This window comes from Desmodus rotundus, chromosome 2 (assembly GCF_022682495.2).
Source record: "Desmodus rotundus isolate HL8 chromosome 2, HLdesRot8A.1, whole genome shotgun sequence".
Lineage (NCBI taxonomy): Eukaryota > Metazoa > Chordata > Mammalia > Chiroptera > Phyllostomidae > Desmodus > Desmodus rotundus.
The window spans coordinates 11,116,852-11,137,089 of NC_071388.1; the positions used below are offsets into that span (position 1 = coordinate 11,116,852).

Consider the following 20,238-nt stretch of genomic DNA (forward strand, 5'->3'; position numbering starts at 1 on the left):
AGGAGGGAGCACTGAGCCTTCTCACCAGCCCACCCAGACTCGGGGCACCCAAGGCAGGGAGGGGGGAGCCTTGAAACTGTCCCAGTGCAACATCCAGAATCCAGTCACTCATACACAGAGTCTGTCCTCACTCCTTTGTTTTGGGGACAGGAAAGGAATGCCATGTGATCAGACAGACATCAGAAAACTGGGAAGTTTCACCTGCTGTTCCTGTAAATGCCACTGCCTCCATTGCCCACCCTGAGGGCATCATTGCCCCCAGGGTGCAACACCCACTCCTGATTGTCAGAGGACAGCACCTCAGTGTGCTGCCTTCTCACCCATTCCATGTATCTTCTCTCCTAACTCGGTTTATGAGCCTCAGATGTCAGTTAGAAGAGCTCATTGCAAGAGACAGAAGCCACTTCTTACTCCAAAGCAAGGGGGGTCTGCTGAAGTGTTGAGCGGCCCTCCTTGCTCTATTGAAGGGAGAGCTAGCACCCTGAAGGACAGGGACGAGTCTGATTCGGGACCTGTGGGTGCCACCAACGTGGTCTGTCATCTCTGCCTTTGGTCACCAGCTGTGTCTGCTCCAGATTCAAGTCCAGGGAAGAGACACACTGATTGTTGCCAGTCAGGTAACATTTGTGCTGTTTCATCCAATGGCCGTGCCTGGTGGGCTGAAGTTCTCTTGCTGGTCCAACCCCCATGCCCGCACCCACTGAGAAGGGGGTGTAGGAATTGTCATCAACGACGTCCCAGGCTCTGTCCTCAGGAAGGGTGTAAGACCAGAGAGGGGTTCAGAGCAGTTAAGTAAAATGCCAAGGTCACATCACAAGACACTGGCGACCTACTATTCTATTACATGTTGCTGCTTCGATTTGCTAATATTTTGTTGAGGATTTTTGCACCCGAGTCCATGAGGGACCCTGGTCTGTGGGTTGCTATGCTTCCACGTCCTTGTCTAGTAGGAGTGATGCTGAGCTCATAAAATGGTTTGGGAAGTATTCCCTCCTCTATTTCCTCAAAGAGTTTGCACGGTACTGACTTTAACCATTCCTTAAGTTCTTGATAGAATTTACCAAGTGAAACCTGATAGGCCTGGTCTTTTCTCAGTGGGAAGCTATAAAGTCAATTTTTCTTATACTTTTGAAACAATCCCAGAGAAAATGCAGACATAGGTTTGTGAGAAAATTGCTTTCCTGACACCTCTTCATCTCTGAATGTTTTAGTGTGTATTTTCCACAAACAAGGTGTTTTCCCTGCATAATCACAGGGCATCCATAAAAGCCAGGATGCTCACCTTGATATTGGACTGTCCTCTAATCCTCTGCCTGTACTCAATTTCGCCAGTCATCCCACTGGTGGATTTTATAGTTTTAATTATATCTTATTGATTATGCTATTACAGTTATCCCAACTTTCTCTCCTTTGTCTCCCTCCTTCCAGCACCACCCACACCATCCAGCAATTCGCCCACCATTGTTCATGTCCATGGGTTATGCATGTAAGTTCTTTGGCTACTCCATTTCCTATATTGTATTTTACATCCCCACGGCTATTCTCTAACTACCTATTTGTACTTCTTAATCTCCTCATCTCTTCACCTGTTCTCCCCCCTCCCCCACTCATCTGACAACCTGCTGGTAACTAACTTCTTTTCTCTTGCTTTTAAGAGTCCCTCTTTACCCTTCACCTTTGGCCTTTTAATTATGATGTGTCTTGGAGTGGGCCTCTGTGCATCCGTCATAGGTGGGACTCTCTGTGCTTCCTGGACTTGCATGTCCATTTCCTTCACCAAATTAGGGAAGATTTCTTTCACTATTTTTTTCAAATAGATTCCCAATTTCTTGCTCTTTCTCTTCTCCTGGTGGTACACGTATGATGCGAATATTGGGTCTCTTAGTGGTCCTAGAGGCGGTTTACACTATCCTTATTTTTTGGATGCTTGTTTCCTCCTGTTGTTCTACTTCACAGGTGGCAAACACAAGGCCCACTGGGAATGTGTTCCAAGACCTCAGGTGGATGCCTGAAACCATGGCTAGTACGAAACCCTATACATCCTGTTCTTCCCTATACATACATAAATGAAATAAATGACTGGAACAAGGGGGTGTGGCCCGTAAGCCCAAAGGTGACTTGCCCCAGTTCCCAGGCCTGGATCTTGCTGCAGGAGGGTCGGGGAACTCGAGCCAGATTCACCCAGTTCTCTCGTGCTGCAGTGAATTCCTGTATGGAAGTTTGTCAGAATACACCACAGCACTCATCTTTGCACACACGTGTTCAAACACACACACACACAGCATCAATGGAAGGACCTGAAATACTTCAAACTCTGGTGATCATAAAGAAGAGTGGGTGGGTGGCAGCCATGGACAGGGGTCCAGGGACAGGGGTCCAGGGACAGGGGCAGGTTGGAGTGAGGAGCAGTCTGGGAGGTCAGCAGGTCTCCCGGGCTGGGCACTTTGGGCAGGTGCAGTCTTCACCTGGAGAACCCACCTCCCAGGGAATCCCACTAACAGAGGCGCCTCCCACCCTGACCACACCGCTTCCCCAGCTCTCTGTGCCCCAGAATTGAAATCTGTAGCTACTGAGCTGGGATGACTCAGCATTTCTCAGGTGAGGACCACACGCTTAGTGAGTGGTGGCTCTGCCCCGCTCAGGCCTGAGGTTGTCAGCCATCATCCAAATCAAAGGGCAGACCAAGCAGGTTCCCATCAACCTGTCAGCAACACCACGTTGCTAAAACCTGGTGGCAGAAGCCCTGAAAAGATTGTACTGGGCCCGGGTGCAGGCCCCCCTTCCTGCTCCACACGCCTCCCCAGGGCTCTGCTTTCAAGGAGCTCATGCAGATTTGACAAACGATCTACCCCAAGTCCTTCCAGGTGAGGCACATCTTCCAGCACCCCATTCCTTCAAGTGTAAGGCAAAATCGTCCACATCCCTGCAAAACAGGGACGGAACACGCACTAAGATTGGTAGCAACCCAAACAGAGCAGTCACAAGGTCCAACTTTGTGGCTCCATGTATGACGCTGAGAGAGGCGGACCTGAGGGAAGCTGGCTTGAGCCGGAGCCTCAGGGATTCTTCCGTGAGCTGTGACCCAGTTTCTGGAGACATCACTGGGCCAAGGGGCAGGGGTGGGGCTCAATAGTTCAGCACCATTCCCCAAGGCTCTGGAGCCTGCTCAGCAGGCGACCCTGTCCCAGCAGGCTTGCCCTGGCCTTGGCCAGCAGGATCCCATGCAGGTTCTTCAATGAACCACTGAGTGGGGTGGGGGAAAGGGCCAGGACATGTGAGGGGGTGGCAAGGAGCATGGAGCAAGCCTCTTGCCACACAGCCTCAACCTCAGAGGACATTGGCAATAGTGGTACCTGGTCCCAGGGTGCCTGAGGGTCAAATACAACAATCCGTTGGGATGATTCTGAGAACAGGAGTGTAAAGCTTTCACAAATAAGAAAGATGTTATTTCTCCAGAGGACTCTCAACTGACCGGCAACCAGTGATCTCTGCTCCCCGGTCAGCTGGTGTTTTTGGTCCATCTGCAGAGCCCCAGCCCCCGCGGTCTGTAGGTCTCAGGGTGCCCCCCACTCAGGTTTGCTCTTGCCGGGGGACCTGTGTGCTAACCAAGAATCATTACCAGAAAGTGCCCAGAACCTTTAATGTCAGCTCTTCTTGTATTTGTAGTGAGCCGACAGCACAGTTTCTAAGAAAACTATGCTGAGTGCTTTAGTCAATGGAGTCCCCTTGGGAAAAAAAGTTGCTTCTGATGAGGTGTTAGTGGCGAACATGGGAGAAAACTTCCAGGTCTGGGCTGTGATTGTCCCACAGTCCCCCATGGGCGTGAGTTATACACCAAAACAGAAGAAGACCGGATGGGCACCAGCATTTTAGCAAATTGATAGATGTTGATATTTTCACTTAAAATAGGTACAATACTCACAACATTGGAGTGAGCATCCTCACTCCCCTCTACAAATCTTTCCAATTCCACAGTGATTTCCGAGTCTACTGCCTGGAACAACTTCCAGTGAGCTTGGTCCTGGGGTACCAGTGCCCCTTCCGAGAAGTGTCATGCCGGGGTTTTTTTTCACTGTGGTAAATTGCACTGAACATAAATTTTACTATCTTAAACATTTTAACGAGTGCCAACCAGTGGCTTCAAGTACATTCACCATGTTGTGTAACCATCACCCTGCCTAGTTCCAGGACTTTTTCACCTCCTCAAATGGGACCCCTTGCTCATTAGCAGTCTTCCATCCCGCCCCCTGCCAGCTGCCCATCTGCCTTCAGGCTCTGAGTTTGCCTGTTCTGGACATTTCCTATAAATGCTGTCATGGGGTATTTGCTCTTTGGTATCTGGCTTCCCTCATGGCATTTGACATATCTTCACAGCAGATGGAATTTGAATTAGCATTTTGAGAGCTACTGTAAATTTCTCAGACCAAGTCTCATCGTCCGATATCTGGGCTCCTTGTTGTGCCTGGTTGTACGGGCCAGGCTCCCAGTGACTGCCTCCCTGAGGAAGGGACGAAACCCATAGGATGGTCAGGAGTGCTGGGGAGGAGTCTCCTTGGAAATTGATTCTCAATTTCCGCCTGTGGTCCTCTCCCAGTCCCTGCACAGGTGCTTCAGGCCGCATGAAGACCCTACAATTTCCGCTTCAAGGACTCAGTCCAAGAAGTGTCCCCTCCATAGAACATCTGATTTTTTGTCTTGAGGAATGTCTGCCCACCCAGAGGGGCCACCCCAGTCATGCACAGACTCATATGTCTGTCGGGGTGACCTTAAGAACTGTGGAGGGGACATGGCCCGGTCAGAGTGGCTGGGCCGAGTGCACACCTGCTGGGGGCCTTCAGCCCATGGGGCCTTGGCATCTCTGGGCCCTGACTCAGGATCGAAAACTGATCACTTCTAGGCCTAGGAATGTGGAACAGGAAGTGCTTTTATTTTTGTTAACATGCTAGTGTACATAATGGACATTGAAAACACAGTAATACATTAGTGACTCTAGATTCTCCAGAAACCACAACAAGCGTCTAAGTATTTAATGTCTTATGTAAGGTTTTAGGAGAAATGAGAGAGTGGAGGACAAAAACGGAGTCAGTTCGCCTGAGTCCTGAGCTGCCTTGGAACTTGGCTGCTCTAGCTGTGACAAACCTCAAAACAGGGAGGACCCTGTTTCCAAATCCATGTCATGAAGTCCTACCTGTGGTGGGAGGAGTATGGGGAGGGCTGAGGAGATGAAGGCTGGCTAGAAAGGGGCCTCATCTGCCCAAGACCAGGAGTGACCCTGCTGCCCCTCCAAGGATGCAGCTGGAAAACCCCAAACATGGCAGAAAGTCATGGAGGTTCCACAGAGACTCAACACCTGCTTCCCAGGTCCCCCTTCTCCTTGCTCTGCCTTCCTGCCCTCCCTAGATGGACAAAGGGCTAATGCCCCCAAATCTGGACAGGCATGCCACCATCAGGGCAAAGGAGAGAGGACAGGAAGTACAGGTCCGGGGGGCAGTGCCCTTCACTGATCACGTGAGCCCCGTGGCGTGGACTCAGTCTTTACCTTTAATGTGATGGGCCCTGATGGGGTGGTCTCTGAGTCCCTGCTGACCTTCCTCAAAACGTGCTTTTAAACATTCTGCTTCCTGATTCCCTGGTACCTTCTCTCTTAGAATCGCTAGAGCTCAAATGCTGATTTCATAATATCGCTGTGTTGTCACAGCCAGAGTTGCTTCTCTGTGGAGATCTTGAAGAAGAAAACCAGGATACTGTGATTATGCAATGGAGCCCCTTTACACTTTATAACAAGGGAAACGTAGTAAAAATGAGATAATTAAGGGTGCAGTCTCCCTAAATGAACCAGGATGCAGGCTTTGTTTTATGGTTGGATTAACGCCTGTTCTTATGCCTTCCGTGTATCTAAAACCCCAGTGTACGTGCAGCGACCCAACGCTCTTACTCAGCAAGGGCATCTTGTATTGGGACCTGGCCCCTTTGGAGGAGGAGCCTCCCTGGTCGGAGAGTGTTGGCTGTGCACTGAGGCCATAAACTGAGGGACCATGACATGTTAAAACCACCATGGGAGAGTGTAATCATTCCCCCCAAATTAAAACGGGAACTACCATATGATTCAACAACTTCACTTTTAGGTCATTTTGGAGGAACTGAAAGCAGCACTTGAAGAGATGTTTGCACAATGGCGTCATAGCAGCACAATGCATAACAGCCAAGGAGTGGGAAACTTGTGTCCGTAGATGGATGAATGAAGAAACCACATGCGGTACATACATACAACGGAGCAGCCTTAACATGGAAAGCAATCCCAGCCTGTGTTACAGTGTGGACACAAAGCTGACTGCAATCACCCAGTCACAAAGGGACAAATACTGCATGAGTCCACTTACATGGGTAATCTCAAGTAGTACCGTTCATAGCAACAGAGTGGAGAATGGTGGTCACCCATGCTTGGGGGAAAGGGGACAGGGTTTTCATTTAATGGGTGTAGAGTTTTCGATTTACAAGATGGGAAGGTTTCGAAGCTGCTTGCACAACAAGGTGAATGTTGGAAACCCCACTGAACTATGGACTTACAGTTTAGATGGTGAATTTCATGTGATGCATAATTTTCACAGTTTAACAGAGATAATGACAACTCCAAACGTGGGAGAGGATGGAGAGAAACTGGATGTCTCCACATTGCTGTTAGAAATGTGAAGAGACATAGCCACTCTGGGAAACACGTCTCAGTTTTGTAAAAATGTAATGTACACGTATCATACAATCCACCGTGTACTCCTGGGCATTTATCTCACAGAGATGAGAACTTAGGTTTTCCCCAAATCCTGAACACAGTACTTCCTGTAACAGACACACTGATGTCTATTTCTAACCACCCAAACTGACAGACAGCCCTAACGTGCCTCAGCGGGAATGGCAGGCAAAGTGTGCTGCATCCCTGTGAGATCTCACTGGACAGTAAGAGTGATCGGGCTACTGACACATGGGACGATGGGAGAGATCAGAGACAAATGCCCAGCGATAAAAGCTGCTCCAGGAGACTATAAGCTGCATAACTATAAGACTACATAACCTGCTTGGGAAAGCAACACCACAGAGAACAGAGATCCGAGGCAGTGGGAGGACGTGTGCCTGAAGAGGCAGCACAAGGGACACCTCCGTGTGGATGGAAGAGTCCTGAGTCGGGATGGAGGCAGCGGTCACATGCGTGTGCACCGTGGTGACAGGACGTGAGACTACAGCTGCACGTGTCGCATGTCACCACACTCAACCGGGACTGTGCTTATGGAAGATGCCCCACAGGGGGAGCGGGAGGACGGGTGAGTGGGACTTCTCTGCACTACTGTTATGTTTCCCTGTGAATGTACCATTATCACAAAATGAAAGCTTGCATTTTAAAACATGGTAACTTTTCCTGTGTTAAAATAACTTGCCTCAGGTTCCCCAGGTAGTTGACTGAGCTTGGATTTCATGAGTGTACATCTGCCTTCAGAATACCAACAGAGAAAAGAGAGAGTAGATATAAAAGGAGAAAGAAAAATAAAGATGAGAAATAAAAGTGAGAGGAAAGAGGGAGTAGAGAGAGCAGGGAGGGGGAATAAGATAAAAGAGATGAGAAAGACAGGAGGAAAAGAAAAGACAGGAAAGAAAGAGAGAAGAAAAAGGAGAGAGGAGAGAGATAAAAGAGAACAGAGAGAGAAATGAGAGGAAAGAAAAGTTAGAGAAGAGAGAGGAGAGACTGAGAGAAAAAGAGAAGAGAGTAGAAAAAGAGGAAAACAGGAAAGAGAGAAGTCACTACCACAGAGAGCACAGAGTGCAGAGAGTAAAGAGAGAGGAGAAAGAAAAGAGAGAGAAAGGAGGAGGCAGAGGAGAGACAGGAAAGAGGGACGAGAGGGGAGAGGCGGGAGGGACGAAACCCACACCCTTGGCCCTGAGTTTCTCATACATGGCATCAGCTGCTTTCCTGAAGGAGGGAGCCGGGGGAGGTGGGAAGAGTTAATTTCCAGTTGTTTAAAACACTTACTCTCTTTGTCATCAAAGGGATAATCGCCCTCACAGATTCAGGGGTTGGGGGTTAATAATATTTGAGTTTTTAATTCCAGTTAGTGTTTGATGTTTCTGTTTTGTTTATTTTGTTCTTTAGATTGAATATATAAAGTCCTCCATCCAAGATGGAGGCATGGGTAGACACACTTTGCCTCCACGTGCAACCAAAAGAAGGACAACAACAATTTAAAAACAAAAGTAACCAGCACTGCCAGAAAATGGAACTGTATGCAAGTACTCCAACCAAGGAGTTATAGAAGAAACATTCATCCAGACTGATATGGGGGTGGGGGGTGACTGGGCAGCCAGAACTGAGAGGACTCACTGCAAGGCCACAGTGGACTGGGGTGGGCAGGTGGTGGCTGGAGGACTGGATTTCCCACATTTGCCTGTGGATATGCCGGGAATAAAAACAGGAGCAGGACAAACCAGGCAACCCAGGGTTCCAGTACAGGGGGATAAAGCTTCAAACACTTCTGGCTGTTAAAAGCTGTGGGGGTTGTTGTGGTGGGAGAACTTCCCAGCCTCACAGGAGGTTCCCTTGGAGAGACCCATAGGGCCCTAGAATGTACACACACCCATCACCTACGCAGGAATCAACACCAGAAGGGCCCAATTTTCTTGTGGGTAGCGAGGGGGGTGACTGAAAGCCGGCACAGAGCTGAGCAAGAGGCATTGTACCTTTTCAACCCCTCACCCCTGGCAAACACCTAAAGCTCCATCCCTTACTACCTAACAGGCCCACTGAGACAAAACAATATGGCCCAAATGGAAACAGATCAAAGTCCCCAAAATAGAACTAAGTGAGGAAGAGAAAGCCAACCTGTCAGAGGCAGAGTTCAAAACACTGGTAATCAGGATGCTCACAGACATGATTGAGTTCAGTCACAAGATGAAGGAGGAAATGAAGGCTAGAGAAAGGGAAAGAAAGGAGCATATACAGGGAGCCAACAGTGAAGGGAAGGACACCAGAACTCCAATCAAGGATTTGGAGCAGAAGCAAGAAATAAACATTCAACCAGAACAGAATGAAGAAACAATTCAAAACACTGAGGAGAGGCTGAGGAACCTCCAGAACAACTTTAAACATTCCAACATTCCAACATTCCAATCATACAGATGCCAGAAGAGAAGAGGAAGAGCAAGAATTTGAAAACTTATTTGAACAAATAATGAAGGAGAACTTCCCCAATCTGGCAAAGGAAACAGACTTCCAGGAAGTCCAGGAAGCTCAGAGAGTCCCAAAGAAGTGCAACTCAAGGAAGCACACACCAAGACACATCAAAATTACCTTACCCAAGATTAAAGAGGAGAGGATCTTAGAAGCAGCAAGAGAAAAGGAGACAGTTACCTACAAAGGAGTTCTCATAAGACGATCAGCGGATTTCTCAAAAGAAACCTTGCAGGTAAGAAGAGGCTGGAAAGAAGTATTCCAAGTCATGAAAGGCAAGGATCTACACCCAAGATGACTCTATCCAGTGAAGTTATCATTTAGAATGGAAGGGCAGATAAAGTGCTTCCCAGATAAGGTCAAATTAAAGGAGTTCATCATCACCAAGCCCTTATTACATGAAATGTTAAAGGGACTTATCTAAGAAAAAGCTCAAACTGTGAACAGTAAAATGACAACAAACTCACAACTGTCAACACCTGAACATAAAATAAACAAAACCAAAAACTAAATAAACAACTAGAACTAGGAACAGAATGGAAGAAATGGAGATCACATGGAGGGTTATCAGTGGGGAGGGAGGTGGGGAGAATGGAGGAAGAGGTGGAGGGAATAAGAAGCATAAATGGTAGGTGCAAAATAGACAGGGGGAGGATAAGAGTAGTATAGGAGGTGGAGAAGCCAAAGAACTTACATGTACGACCCATGGGCATGAACTAAGGGGGGCAATGCTGGTGGGACGGGGTGTGCAGTGCACAGGGGAATAAAGAAGAGGAAAAATGGGACAACTGTAATAGTATAATCAATAAAATAAACTTAAAATCAAATCAAAAAGAGCAAAATTGTTTTTACAATTATAAGATTGCAAAATGTTTCCAATATTACAAAACACCATACATTACATGTTATTGCTTTAAAGGTTAAACAATATATAATAGTCTTCCACTCTAAACACTACATTTAATGTCTAAAATGTTTCATAAATTGACACTGCATTGATTTTACTCCCTGTTAGCACAGTGGGGACTAAATATATCCCTTAAACCATGATAAGCGTGTGACTCTGGATGCGTATCAATGAATCTTATTGTGAAGACCAATGCTGAGGAGTGTTCATTGGGTCATTTAATTTACTTTAAGAAGAAAAAGTTCTGGTCCTCTTATTGATGAAATTCAGTCTGGAAACTCTATTCTCATTTTTAATTAGTATGAAAGGACAGATAGTTGGGTAACATGAAGAAATAAAGTTATTAACGTTCTCCAGTTGCCAAGTCCTCTTATTTCCAAATTGTAAATAAGCAGTAAGAAAGCTGTTGGTCAAGTAAAAGAAGATAAAAGTGCAAACCAGCAGGAGAATGACATGCGTAGCTCTGTGTTCAGGAGAGATTCGTGAAGAGCAGACGCTGCTGCGGATGTGTTGGGCTGTCTGGTGGTGCCTGTAAAGGACACTCACCATGTAGATGCTATTGCAGGCCATCAGGGAGAGAAAGAGGAAATCTTGAATGCACACTGTACTGAGAAATGGTACTCCTACCTGGAGATCATAGCTATTGACCTTACAAAAAGGACTGTAGTACCCAGATAGAACATCAGTGGTATTCCTGTTGGCCACAGTTTTTAAGATAATCACAGAATAGATGACCATGTTGATGATCCAGCAGAGAAATAAGGAGGGTTGAAGGAGTGAAGAGATTTTGTTCTTGAGCCAGACGCATTTACAGCCACTGGCAGCAATGGTCACCGCCTGAAACGTGCTCTGGAGGGAGGTGGTGTACAGGGAAATACTCCGCGTAACTCTCTGAATGTAGAGCACTGTTTTACACCCGGCGTCGCCTATCTCAGGCCTCATCCCAAAGGCATTAATTATATTTGGAAGCCCTCTGAACACGAGGGTCAGGGCGTTAGCCAAAGTTAAGTGGGCAAGGATCCCATCAGTGGGCTTCTTCTTCCGGGGGACAGTGAGGGCGTACATGTATAAAGCAAAGAGCAAGGAGTTCCCCAGGAAACCAACACCAGTTTGAATGGTGAGCAAGATCCCAAACAGGGCATCCTCAGAAATCATGGTGCATCGGTCTCTCTTAGATCTTCCAGCCAAGGCCGGCACATCCTAGAGACAAATAATTGACTGTAAATGTACACATTGATAGCAATTAAACCTGAGAAATAGTTTGTCAGGTTTCAGGGATGTATAAATGTAAAGGGAGTGTAATCAAGCCCTATGGAGAAGAAAGTTATTTGCCAGAAACTAACTTTAAATTCATGTATGCAGAATGGATTAAGGGATGGAAGAGAATTTAGTCTGTAATATAAGACTTGTTTGAAAAATACTTTTTTATTTTAGAGAGTGGAAGGGAGGGAGAAAGAGAGGGAAAGAAACATCAGTGTGCGGTTGAGTCTCATGCACCCCTTCTTGGGGACCTGGCCTGAAACCCAGGCATGTGCCCTGACTAGGAATCAAACCGGTGACCCTTTGGTTTGCAGGCCAATGCTCAGTCCACTGAACCACACCAGCCAGGACTAAAGATACTACATAGAAGCATTAAAAAAGTAAATAAGGAAGGAAAAAGAACAACAATTATTCTTCTGAATATATGATACAGTAGCAAAAGCCTGAGAGACAGTAACTAGCAGGATGAAGGACAGATACATGTCCCAGAAGCAGAAAAATAGAACAATGAAGAAAACGACATATAATTATTGGTAAGGAAAAGGGGTACGTGTACTTAAAGAAGTAAAACACTGTCAAGTATTTAAATTAGGCCCTGAAAACAGGTGAATAAACACCGAACAGAATGTGCAGCCCAGAAAGAGAAGCAAGGGCTGGACACAGCTGAGTGTTGGGACGAGCCCTTAGGTGGTGAAGGGCCACAGAGGGCTGGTCAGAGAGAGCGCCCAGGGCAGACCAGGGAACCAACTCCTACTGCATCGCAGTCTCTAGTCCAGTATGTGTGAGGGACATAATAAACTAACAAAAAATGTCTCAGTCTATGTTGGGAGACTCTTTGAAATCCATGTAAGGAAGAAAAATGAGAATAACCATGAAGACAAAGAAGATATTTAAAAAGGAGGAAACTTTAAAAAATGGGAAATTAATCAGTAAAAAAAGGAAAGAAACAATGAACAAGAAATTCTTAAAGCTGGTATTTATAAAAAGCCTGGTTGTACATAAGAACTGAACACAAAGAAGAAAGCTGAAACAGAGGGGAACACGGCTGTAAGACTGAGTTCACATTTGGAAAGACGAGAATAAAACAGGGAGCAGAAATTCTGGAAAACACTTACTATCTCCTTGCTACCCAGGGCCACCAATCACAGCAGCATCCTTACCACAGCTGGTCTCCGCAGGCCCCGTGCAGGTGGGTGGCTCTCAGCTGTGCTGAACAGCAATGGCAGGAATCGGGGTTATGAGGAGGGGCTGAGTGACTTCATCTCCCTCTTGGCACCAGCCACTTTGTTATACAAGCTGGAAATTGCCTGTGTACAGGGACTCAGCCTGGCATGTCCACAGGCACCTGAGCTGCTGTCCCAGGTGCAATGTGTCCCCTGTTAAGTTATTAGGATCATCAAGTACACCTGTGCAATGTCCTCCTGAGCCAACACATGGCCTCTGGGTTGAACTAAGTGCTAAATTATTCCTGAGGGTCCCAGAGCCCTGATGGGAAGCTCATCAGAAGTTTGTGCTCCCCACTAACAGTGACAATTTCCAGTGTGACACCGGCCACAGGGCAGAAGCCCAGAGCTGGGTGCTGACAGGCTGCCTAGGGCTGAATTGCAAAGTTTCTGAGACATTCACACAAAACAGGCATATTGCATTGTCTCCTTCCGTGACCAAAGGTGAGGTTTTACTTGAATTCCCAATACATATTCAATGATGTCACTTCAATAACGTTAAACACAGGAATAATTACCATTTTTTAAAATGCAAGCTTTCATTTTGAGATAATGGTACATTCACAGAGAAACATAACAGTAGTGCAGAGAAGTCCCTCTCTCCCGTCCTCCCGCTCCCCCTGTGGGGCATCTTCCATAAGCACAGTCCCGGTTGAGTGTGGTGACATGCAACACGTGCAGCTGTAGTCTCACGTCCTGTCACCATGGTGCATGCGCAGGGAACCGTTGCCTCCATCCCAACTCGGGATTCTTCCATTCACACGGAGGCGTCCCTTGTGCTGCCTCTTCAGGCACATGTCCTCCCACTGCCTCGGCTCTCTGCTCTCTGTGGTGTTGCTTTCCCAAGCAGGTTATGTAGTCTTGTAGTTATGCAGCTTATAGTCTCCTGGAGCAGCTTTTATCGCTGGGCATTTGTCTCTGATCTCTCCCATCATTCCATGTGCAAATAACCTGATCACACTTACTGTCCAGTGAGATCTCACAGGGATGCAGCACACTTTGCCTGCCATTCCCGCTGAGGCACGTTAGGACTGTCTGGCAGTTTGGGTGGTTAGAAATAGACATCAGTGTGTCTGTTACAGGAAGTACTGTGTTCAGGATTTGGGGAAAACCTAAGTTCTCATCTCTGTGAGATAAATGCCCGGGAGTACAACGATGGATTGTATGATATGTGTACATTCCATTTTTACAAAACTGAGACCGGTTGCCCAGAGTGGCTATGTCTCTTCACATTTCTACCAGCAATGTGTGGAGAGATCCATTTTCTCTCCATCCTCTCCCACGTTTGGAGTTGTCATTATCTCTGTTCAACTGTGAAAATAACGCATCATATGAAATTCACCATCTTAAGTGTAAGTCCATAGTTCAGTGGGGTTTCCATCATTCACCTTGTTGTGCAAGCAGCTTCGAAACCTTCTCATCTTGTAAATCGAAAACTCTACACCCATTAAATGAAAACCCTGTCCCCTTTCCCCCAAGCATGGGTGACCACCATTCTACACTTGTTGCTGTGAAAGGTACTACTTGAGATTCCCCGTATAAGTGGACTCATGCAGTATTTGTCCCTTTGTGACTGGGTGATTGCAGTCGGCTTAATATCCACACTGTAACACAGGCTGGGATTGCTTTCCATGTTAAGGCTGCTCCGTTGTATGTATGTACCGCATGTGGTTTCTTCATTCATCCATCTACGGACACAAGTTTCCCACTCCTTGGCTGTTATGCATTGTGCTGCTATGACGCCATTGTGCAAACATCTCTTCAAGTGCTGCTTTCAGTTCCTCCAAAATGACCTAAAAGTGAAGTTGTTGAATCATATGGTAGTTCCCGTTTTAATTTGGGGGGAATGATTACACTCTCCCATGGTGGTTTTAACATGTCATGGTCCCTCAGTTTATGGCCTCAGTGCACAGCCAACACTCTCCGACCAGGGAGGCTCCTCCTCCAAAGGCGCCAGGTCCCAACACAAGATGCCCTTGCTGAGTAAGAGCGTTGGGTCGCTGCACATAAACCGGGGTTTTAGATACACGGAAGGCATAAGAACAGGCGTTAATCCAACCATAAAACAAAGCCTGCATCCTGGTTCATTTAGGGAGACTGCACCCTTAATTATCTCATTTTTACTAAGTTTCCCTTGTTATAAAGTGTAAAGGGGCTCCATTGCATAATCACAGTATCCTGGTTTTCTTCTTCAAGATCTCCACAGAGAAGCAACTCTGGCTGTGACAACATCGCGATATTATGAAATCAGCATTTGAGCTCTAGCGATTCTAAGAGAGAAGGTACCAGGGAATCAGGAAGCAGAATGTTTAAAAGCACGTTTTGAGGAAGGTCAGCAGGGACTCAGAGACCACCCCATCAGGGCCCATCACATTAAAGGTAAAGACTGAGTCCACGCCACGGGGCTCACGTGATCAGTGAAGGGCACTGCCCCCCTGACCTGTACTTCCTGTCCTCTCTCCTTTGCCCTGATGGGGGCATGCCTGTCCAGATTTGGGGGCATTAGCCCTTTGTCCATCTAGGGAGGGCAGGAAGGTGGAGCAAGGAGAAGGGGGACCAACTGCTTGGGAAGCAGTTGTTGAGTCTCTGTGGAATCCATATGACTTTCTGCCATGTTTGGGGTTTCCAGCTGCATCCTTGCAGGGGCAGCAGGGCCACTCCTGGTCTTGGGCAGATGAGGCCCCTTTCTAGCCAGCCTTCATCTCCTCAGCCCTCCCCATACTCCTCCCACTGTGGGTAGGACTTCATGACATGGATTTGGAAACAGGGTCCTCCCTGTTTTGAGGTTTGCCACAGCTAGAGCAGCCTGGTTCCAAGGCAGCTCAGGACTCAGGCAAACCGACTCCATTTTTGTCCTCCACTCTCTCATTTCCTCCAACACGTTACATAAGACATTAAATACTTAGACGCTTGTTGTGGTTTCTGGAGAATCTAGAGTCACTAATGTATTACAGTGTTTTCAATGTCCATTATGTACACTAGCCTGTTAACAAAAATAAAAGCACTTCCTGTTCCACATTCCTAGGCCTAGAAGTGATCAGTTTTCGATCCTGAGTCAGGGCCCAGAGATGCCAAGGCCCCATGGGCTGAAGGCCCCCAGCAGGTGTGCACTCAGCCCAGCCTCTCTGACCGGGCCATGTCCCCTCCACAGTTCTTAACGTCACCCTGACAGACATATGAGTCTGTGCATGAGTGGGGTGGCCCCTCTGGGTGGGCAGACATTCCTGAATATAATACTTCAGATGTTATGTGGAGGGGACACTTCTTGGACCAAGTCCTTGGTCCAGAAATTGTAGGGTCTTCATGTGGCCTGAAGCATCTGTGCAGGGACTGGGAGAGGACCACAGGCGGAAATTGAGAATCAATTTCCAAGGAGACTCCTCCCCAGCACTCCTGACCATCCTATGGGTCCTTTCGTCCCTTCCTCAGGGAGGCAGTCACTGGGAGCCTGGCCCGCACTACCAGGCACAACAAGGAGCCCGGATATCGGAGAATGAGACTTGGTCTGAGAAATTTACAGAAGCTCTCGAAATACTAATTCAAATTCCATCTGGCGTGAAGATATGTCAAATGCCATGAGGGAAGCCAGATACCAAAGAGCAAATACCCCATGACAGCATTTATAGGAAATGTCCAGAACAGGCAAACTCAGAGCCTGAAGGCAGATGGGCAGCTGGCAGGGGGCGGGATGGAAGACTGCTAACGAGCAAGGGGTTCCATCTGAGGAGGTGAAAAAGTCCTGGAACTAGGCAGGGTGATGGTTACACAACATGGTGAATGTACTTGAAGCCACTGGTTGGCACTCGTTAAAATGTTTAAGATAGTAAAATTTATGTTCAGTGCAATTTACCACAGTGAAAAAAACCCCGGCATGACACTTCTCGGAAGGGGCGTGGGTACCCCAGGACCAAGCTCACTGGAAGTTGTTCCAGGCAGTGGAGTCGGAAGTCACTGTGGAATTAGAAAGATCTGTAGAGGGGAGTTAGGATGCTCACTCCAATGTTGTGAGTATTGTACCTATTTTAAGTGAAAATATCAACATCTATCAATTTGCTAAAATGCTGGGGCCCATCCGGTCTTCTTCTGTTCTATTGCGTAACACACGCCCACGGGGGACTGTGGGACAATCACAGCCCAGACCTGGAAGTTTTCTCCCATGTTCGACACTAACACCTCATCAGAAGCAAGTTTTTTTCCCAAGCGGACTCCATTGACTAAAGCACTCAGCACAGTTTTCTTAGAAACTGTGCTGTCGGCTCACTACAAATACAAGAAGAGCTGACATTAAAGGTTCTGGGCACTTTTTGGTAATGATTCTTGGTTAGCACACAGGTCCCATGGCAAGAGCAAACCTGAGTGGGGGGCACCCTGAGACCTACAGACCGCGGGGGCTGGGGCTCTGCAGAGGGACCAAAAACACCAGCTGACAGGGGAGCAGAGTTCACTGGTTGCAGGTCAGTTGAGAGTCCTCTAGGGGAATAACATCTTTCTTATTTGTGAAAGCTTTACACTCCTGTTCTCAGAATCATCCCAACGGATTGTTGTATTTGACCCTCAGGCACCCTGGGACCAGGTACCACTATTGCCATTGTCCTCTGAGTGAGGCTGTGTGGCAAGAGGCTTGCTCCATGCTCCTTGCCACCCCCTCACAAGTCCTGGCCCTTTGCCCCACCCCACTCAGTGGCTCATTGAAGACCCTGCATGGGATCCTGCTGGCCAAGGCCAGGGCAAGCCTGCTGGGACAGGGTTGCCTGCTGAGCAGGCTCCAGAGCCTTGGGGAATGGTGCTGAACTATTGAGCCCCACCCCTGCCCCTTGGCCCAGTGGTTGTCTCCAGAAACTGGGTCTCAGCTCATGGGGGAATCCCTGAGGCTCCGGCTCAAGCCAGCTTCCCTCAGGTCCGCCTCTCTCAGCGTCATACATGGAGCCACAAAGTTGGACCTTGTGACTGCTCTGTTTGGGTTGCTACCAATCTTAGTGCGTGTTCCGTCCCTGTTTTGCAGGGATGTGGACGATTTTGCCTTACACTTGAAGGAATGGGGTGCTGGAAGATGTGCCTCACCTGGAAGGACTTGGGGTAGATCGTTTGTCAAATCTGCATGAGCTCCTTGAAAGCAGAGCCCTGGGGAGGCGTGTGGAGCAGGAAGGGGGGCCTGCACCCGGGCCCAGTACAATCTTTTCAGGGCTTCTGCCACCAGGTTTTAGCAACGTGGTGTTGCTGACAGGTTGATGGGAACCTGCTTGGTCTGCCCTTTGATTTGGATGATGGCTGACAACCTCAGGCCTGAGCGGGGCAGAGCCACCACTCACTAAGCGTGTGGTCCTCACCTGAGAAATGCTGAGTCACCCCAGCTCAGTAGCTACAGATTTCAATTCTGGGGCACAGAGAGCTGGGGAAGCGGTGTGGTCAGGGTGGGAGGCGCCTCTGTTAGTGGGATTCCCTGGGAGGTGGGTTCTCCAGGTGAAGACTGCACCTGCCCAAAGTGCCCAGCCCGGGAAACCTGCTGACCTCCCAGACTGCTCCTCACTCCATCCTGCCCCTGTCCCTGGACCCCTGTTCATGGCTGCCACCCACCCCCTGTTCTTTGTGATCACCAGAGTTTGAAACCTTTCAGGTCCTTCCATTGATGCTGTGTGTGTGTGTGTTTGAACACGTCTGTGCAAAGATGAGTGCTGTGGTGTATTCTGACAAACGTCCGTTCAGGAATTCACTGCAGCACGAGAGAACTGGGTGAATCTGGCTCGATTCTCCTACCCTCTGGCAGCAAGATCAGGCCTGGGAACTGGGGCAGGTCACCTTTGGGCTCACAGGCCACGCCCCTTTGTTCCAGTCATTCACTTTCTCTACAGGAAGTGTCTCTTCTCCCTCAAGGCTGAAAAAACTGTCACATGGTTTGTTTTTCTACACTCTAAGTTTTTTGTTAAATTGACTTGTTTCTTTTGTCATGGAGCATTTGAGTGGGATGAACGCAACTTTTCACAGAATGTGAGGGACTGGATTTTGGAAGTGTGTCTTTATCCACCATGATGCTAAACTCTCCTTAGCCACTGTCCCCCTGCCCCTCTCACCCAGCACTCCATAAAAACACTCACAAACCAGGGACAAGGGAACTTTCTCAAAGTGATCAAGGGCATCTTCAGAACACCCACAGCTAATATCCACTCGGAAAGAATGGGTGCTTCTCCCAAGGTCAGAGAGCAGCCAGGAATGTCCAGTCTTGCCCTTCCTCTCAGCGCCATACCAGAGGTGCTAAGTGGAGCGATAGGGCAAGAAAGGTCAATGAAGGAGGACAGATTGCAAAGGGAGCAGAAAAACTCCCTACTGATGGATGACATGATCTATACATAGAAAATCTTAAGGAAACAGCTACAAATAATTGGAACTAATAAATAAGTTTGGCATGGTTGCAGAAAAAAAAATACATTGCAAAAAATCAATTGTATTTGTCTATATTTGTACTCTGAAATGTATCGTCCACCAAAAAATATTTGTGTCGAATCTCTAACCATCCGCCTGCCAGGTAGAGAGGTCTCAGCAGGAATAGAACTCTGCTGGGGCCTTGATCTCAGACTGTGCAGCCTCCACAACTGGGAGAAAATACGTTTCCATTTTTTAAGCCACCCGTCGGTCTACTGTATTTTGTTATAACAGCTCGAGCTGCCTAACACAACGTGTATAAAAGAATTAGGAAGTAAATTTAAGAAAGCAAATTTATTAAAGCTAACATCAAAGAGAATAAAATACTGAGGAATGTTTTCTAAAGAACCATAAAAGTTACACTCCCAAAACCACAACCATTGAGAGACCTGAGAGATGCAGCTGGGTGGAGAGACACCTGTGTTCGCATGTCAGGCTGCTTACCATTGCTGGATGGGGACATGCCCCCACATGACGGGCAGGCTCAATAGGACCGCTCCTGGAATCCCAAAATGCTTCTATGTACAAAGTGGCAACCCGATTCTAAAATGTATATGAAATTGCAAGAGACTTAGAATGGCCCAAAGAAATCATGAAGAAGAAGAATGAGGTAGAAAGAATCTACTTCTTAACACAAAGAGTATGGTGCTGTCCCACGCCTCATCTGCAGGCTCGATTTCCACATCTCAGTTACCCATGGCCACCCTGGTGGAAAAGAATACATGGAAAATTCCAGAAATAAACAACTTACAAGTTTTCAATTGCATGCCGTTCTTCATAACATGACGGAATCTTGTGCTGGTCCACTCTGTCCCTCCTGGGTCAAGTGTAGCTGCGCTGTCTACTCCACCTGCACCTGAGTCCCTCAGGAGCCGTCCGATGGGCAGATGGACTGCAGCACGGCACAGCTGTGTCCCCCTGGCCCTTCCGGAAGCCGAACGCTATGTGACAAAGCCTGCCCCTCATGCCGTCTCATCCCACAGGCCCTGCACCTCCTCACGTCATCACGTAAGGAAGGGGGAGCACAGCACAACGAGATATTTGGAGATAAAGAGAAACCACATTCACAGAACTTTTACTGCAGTAATTACTGTAATTGTTCTATTATATTCTCAGTTATTGTTGTTGACCTCTTATTGTGCCTAGTCATCAGTTAAAGTTTACCATAGGTGTGTATGTATAGGGAAGAACAGGATGTATAGGGTGTCGTACTAGGCATG

General features: G+C 47.6%; 1 protein-coding gene across 1 annotated transcript; it reads right to left on the minus strand.

Moving 5' to 3' along the window:
* Window positions 1-10,034: 10,034 nt before the first annotated feature.
* Window positions 10,035-12,607, minus strand: LOC112305419 (vomeronasal type-1 receptor 1-like). The gene is made up of 2 exons (XM_045196789.3): window positions 12,539-12,607; window positions 10,035-11,318 (listed from the first exon to the last, which is right to left on the minus strand). Exon 2 carries the CDS (start codon window positions 11,271-11,273, stop codon window positions 10,347-10,349), a length of 927 nt encoding a protein of 308 aa, XP_045052724.2. The 5' UTR covers window positions 11,274-11,318; window positions 12,539-12,607; the 3' UTR covers window positions 10,035-10,346.
* Between the last annotated feature and the right edge of the window lie 7,631 nt (window positions 12,608-20,238).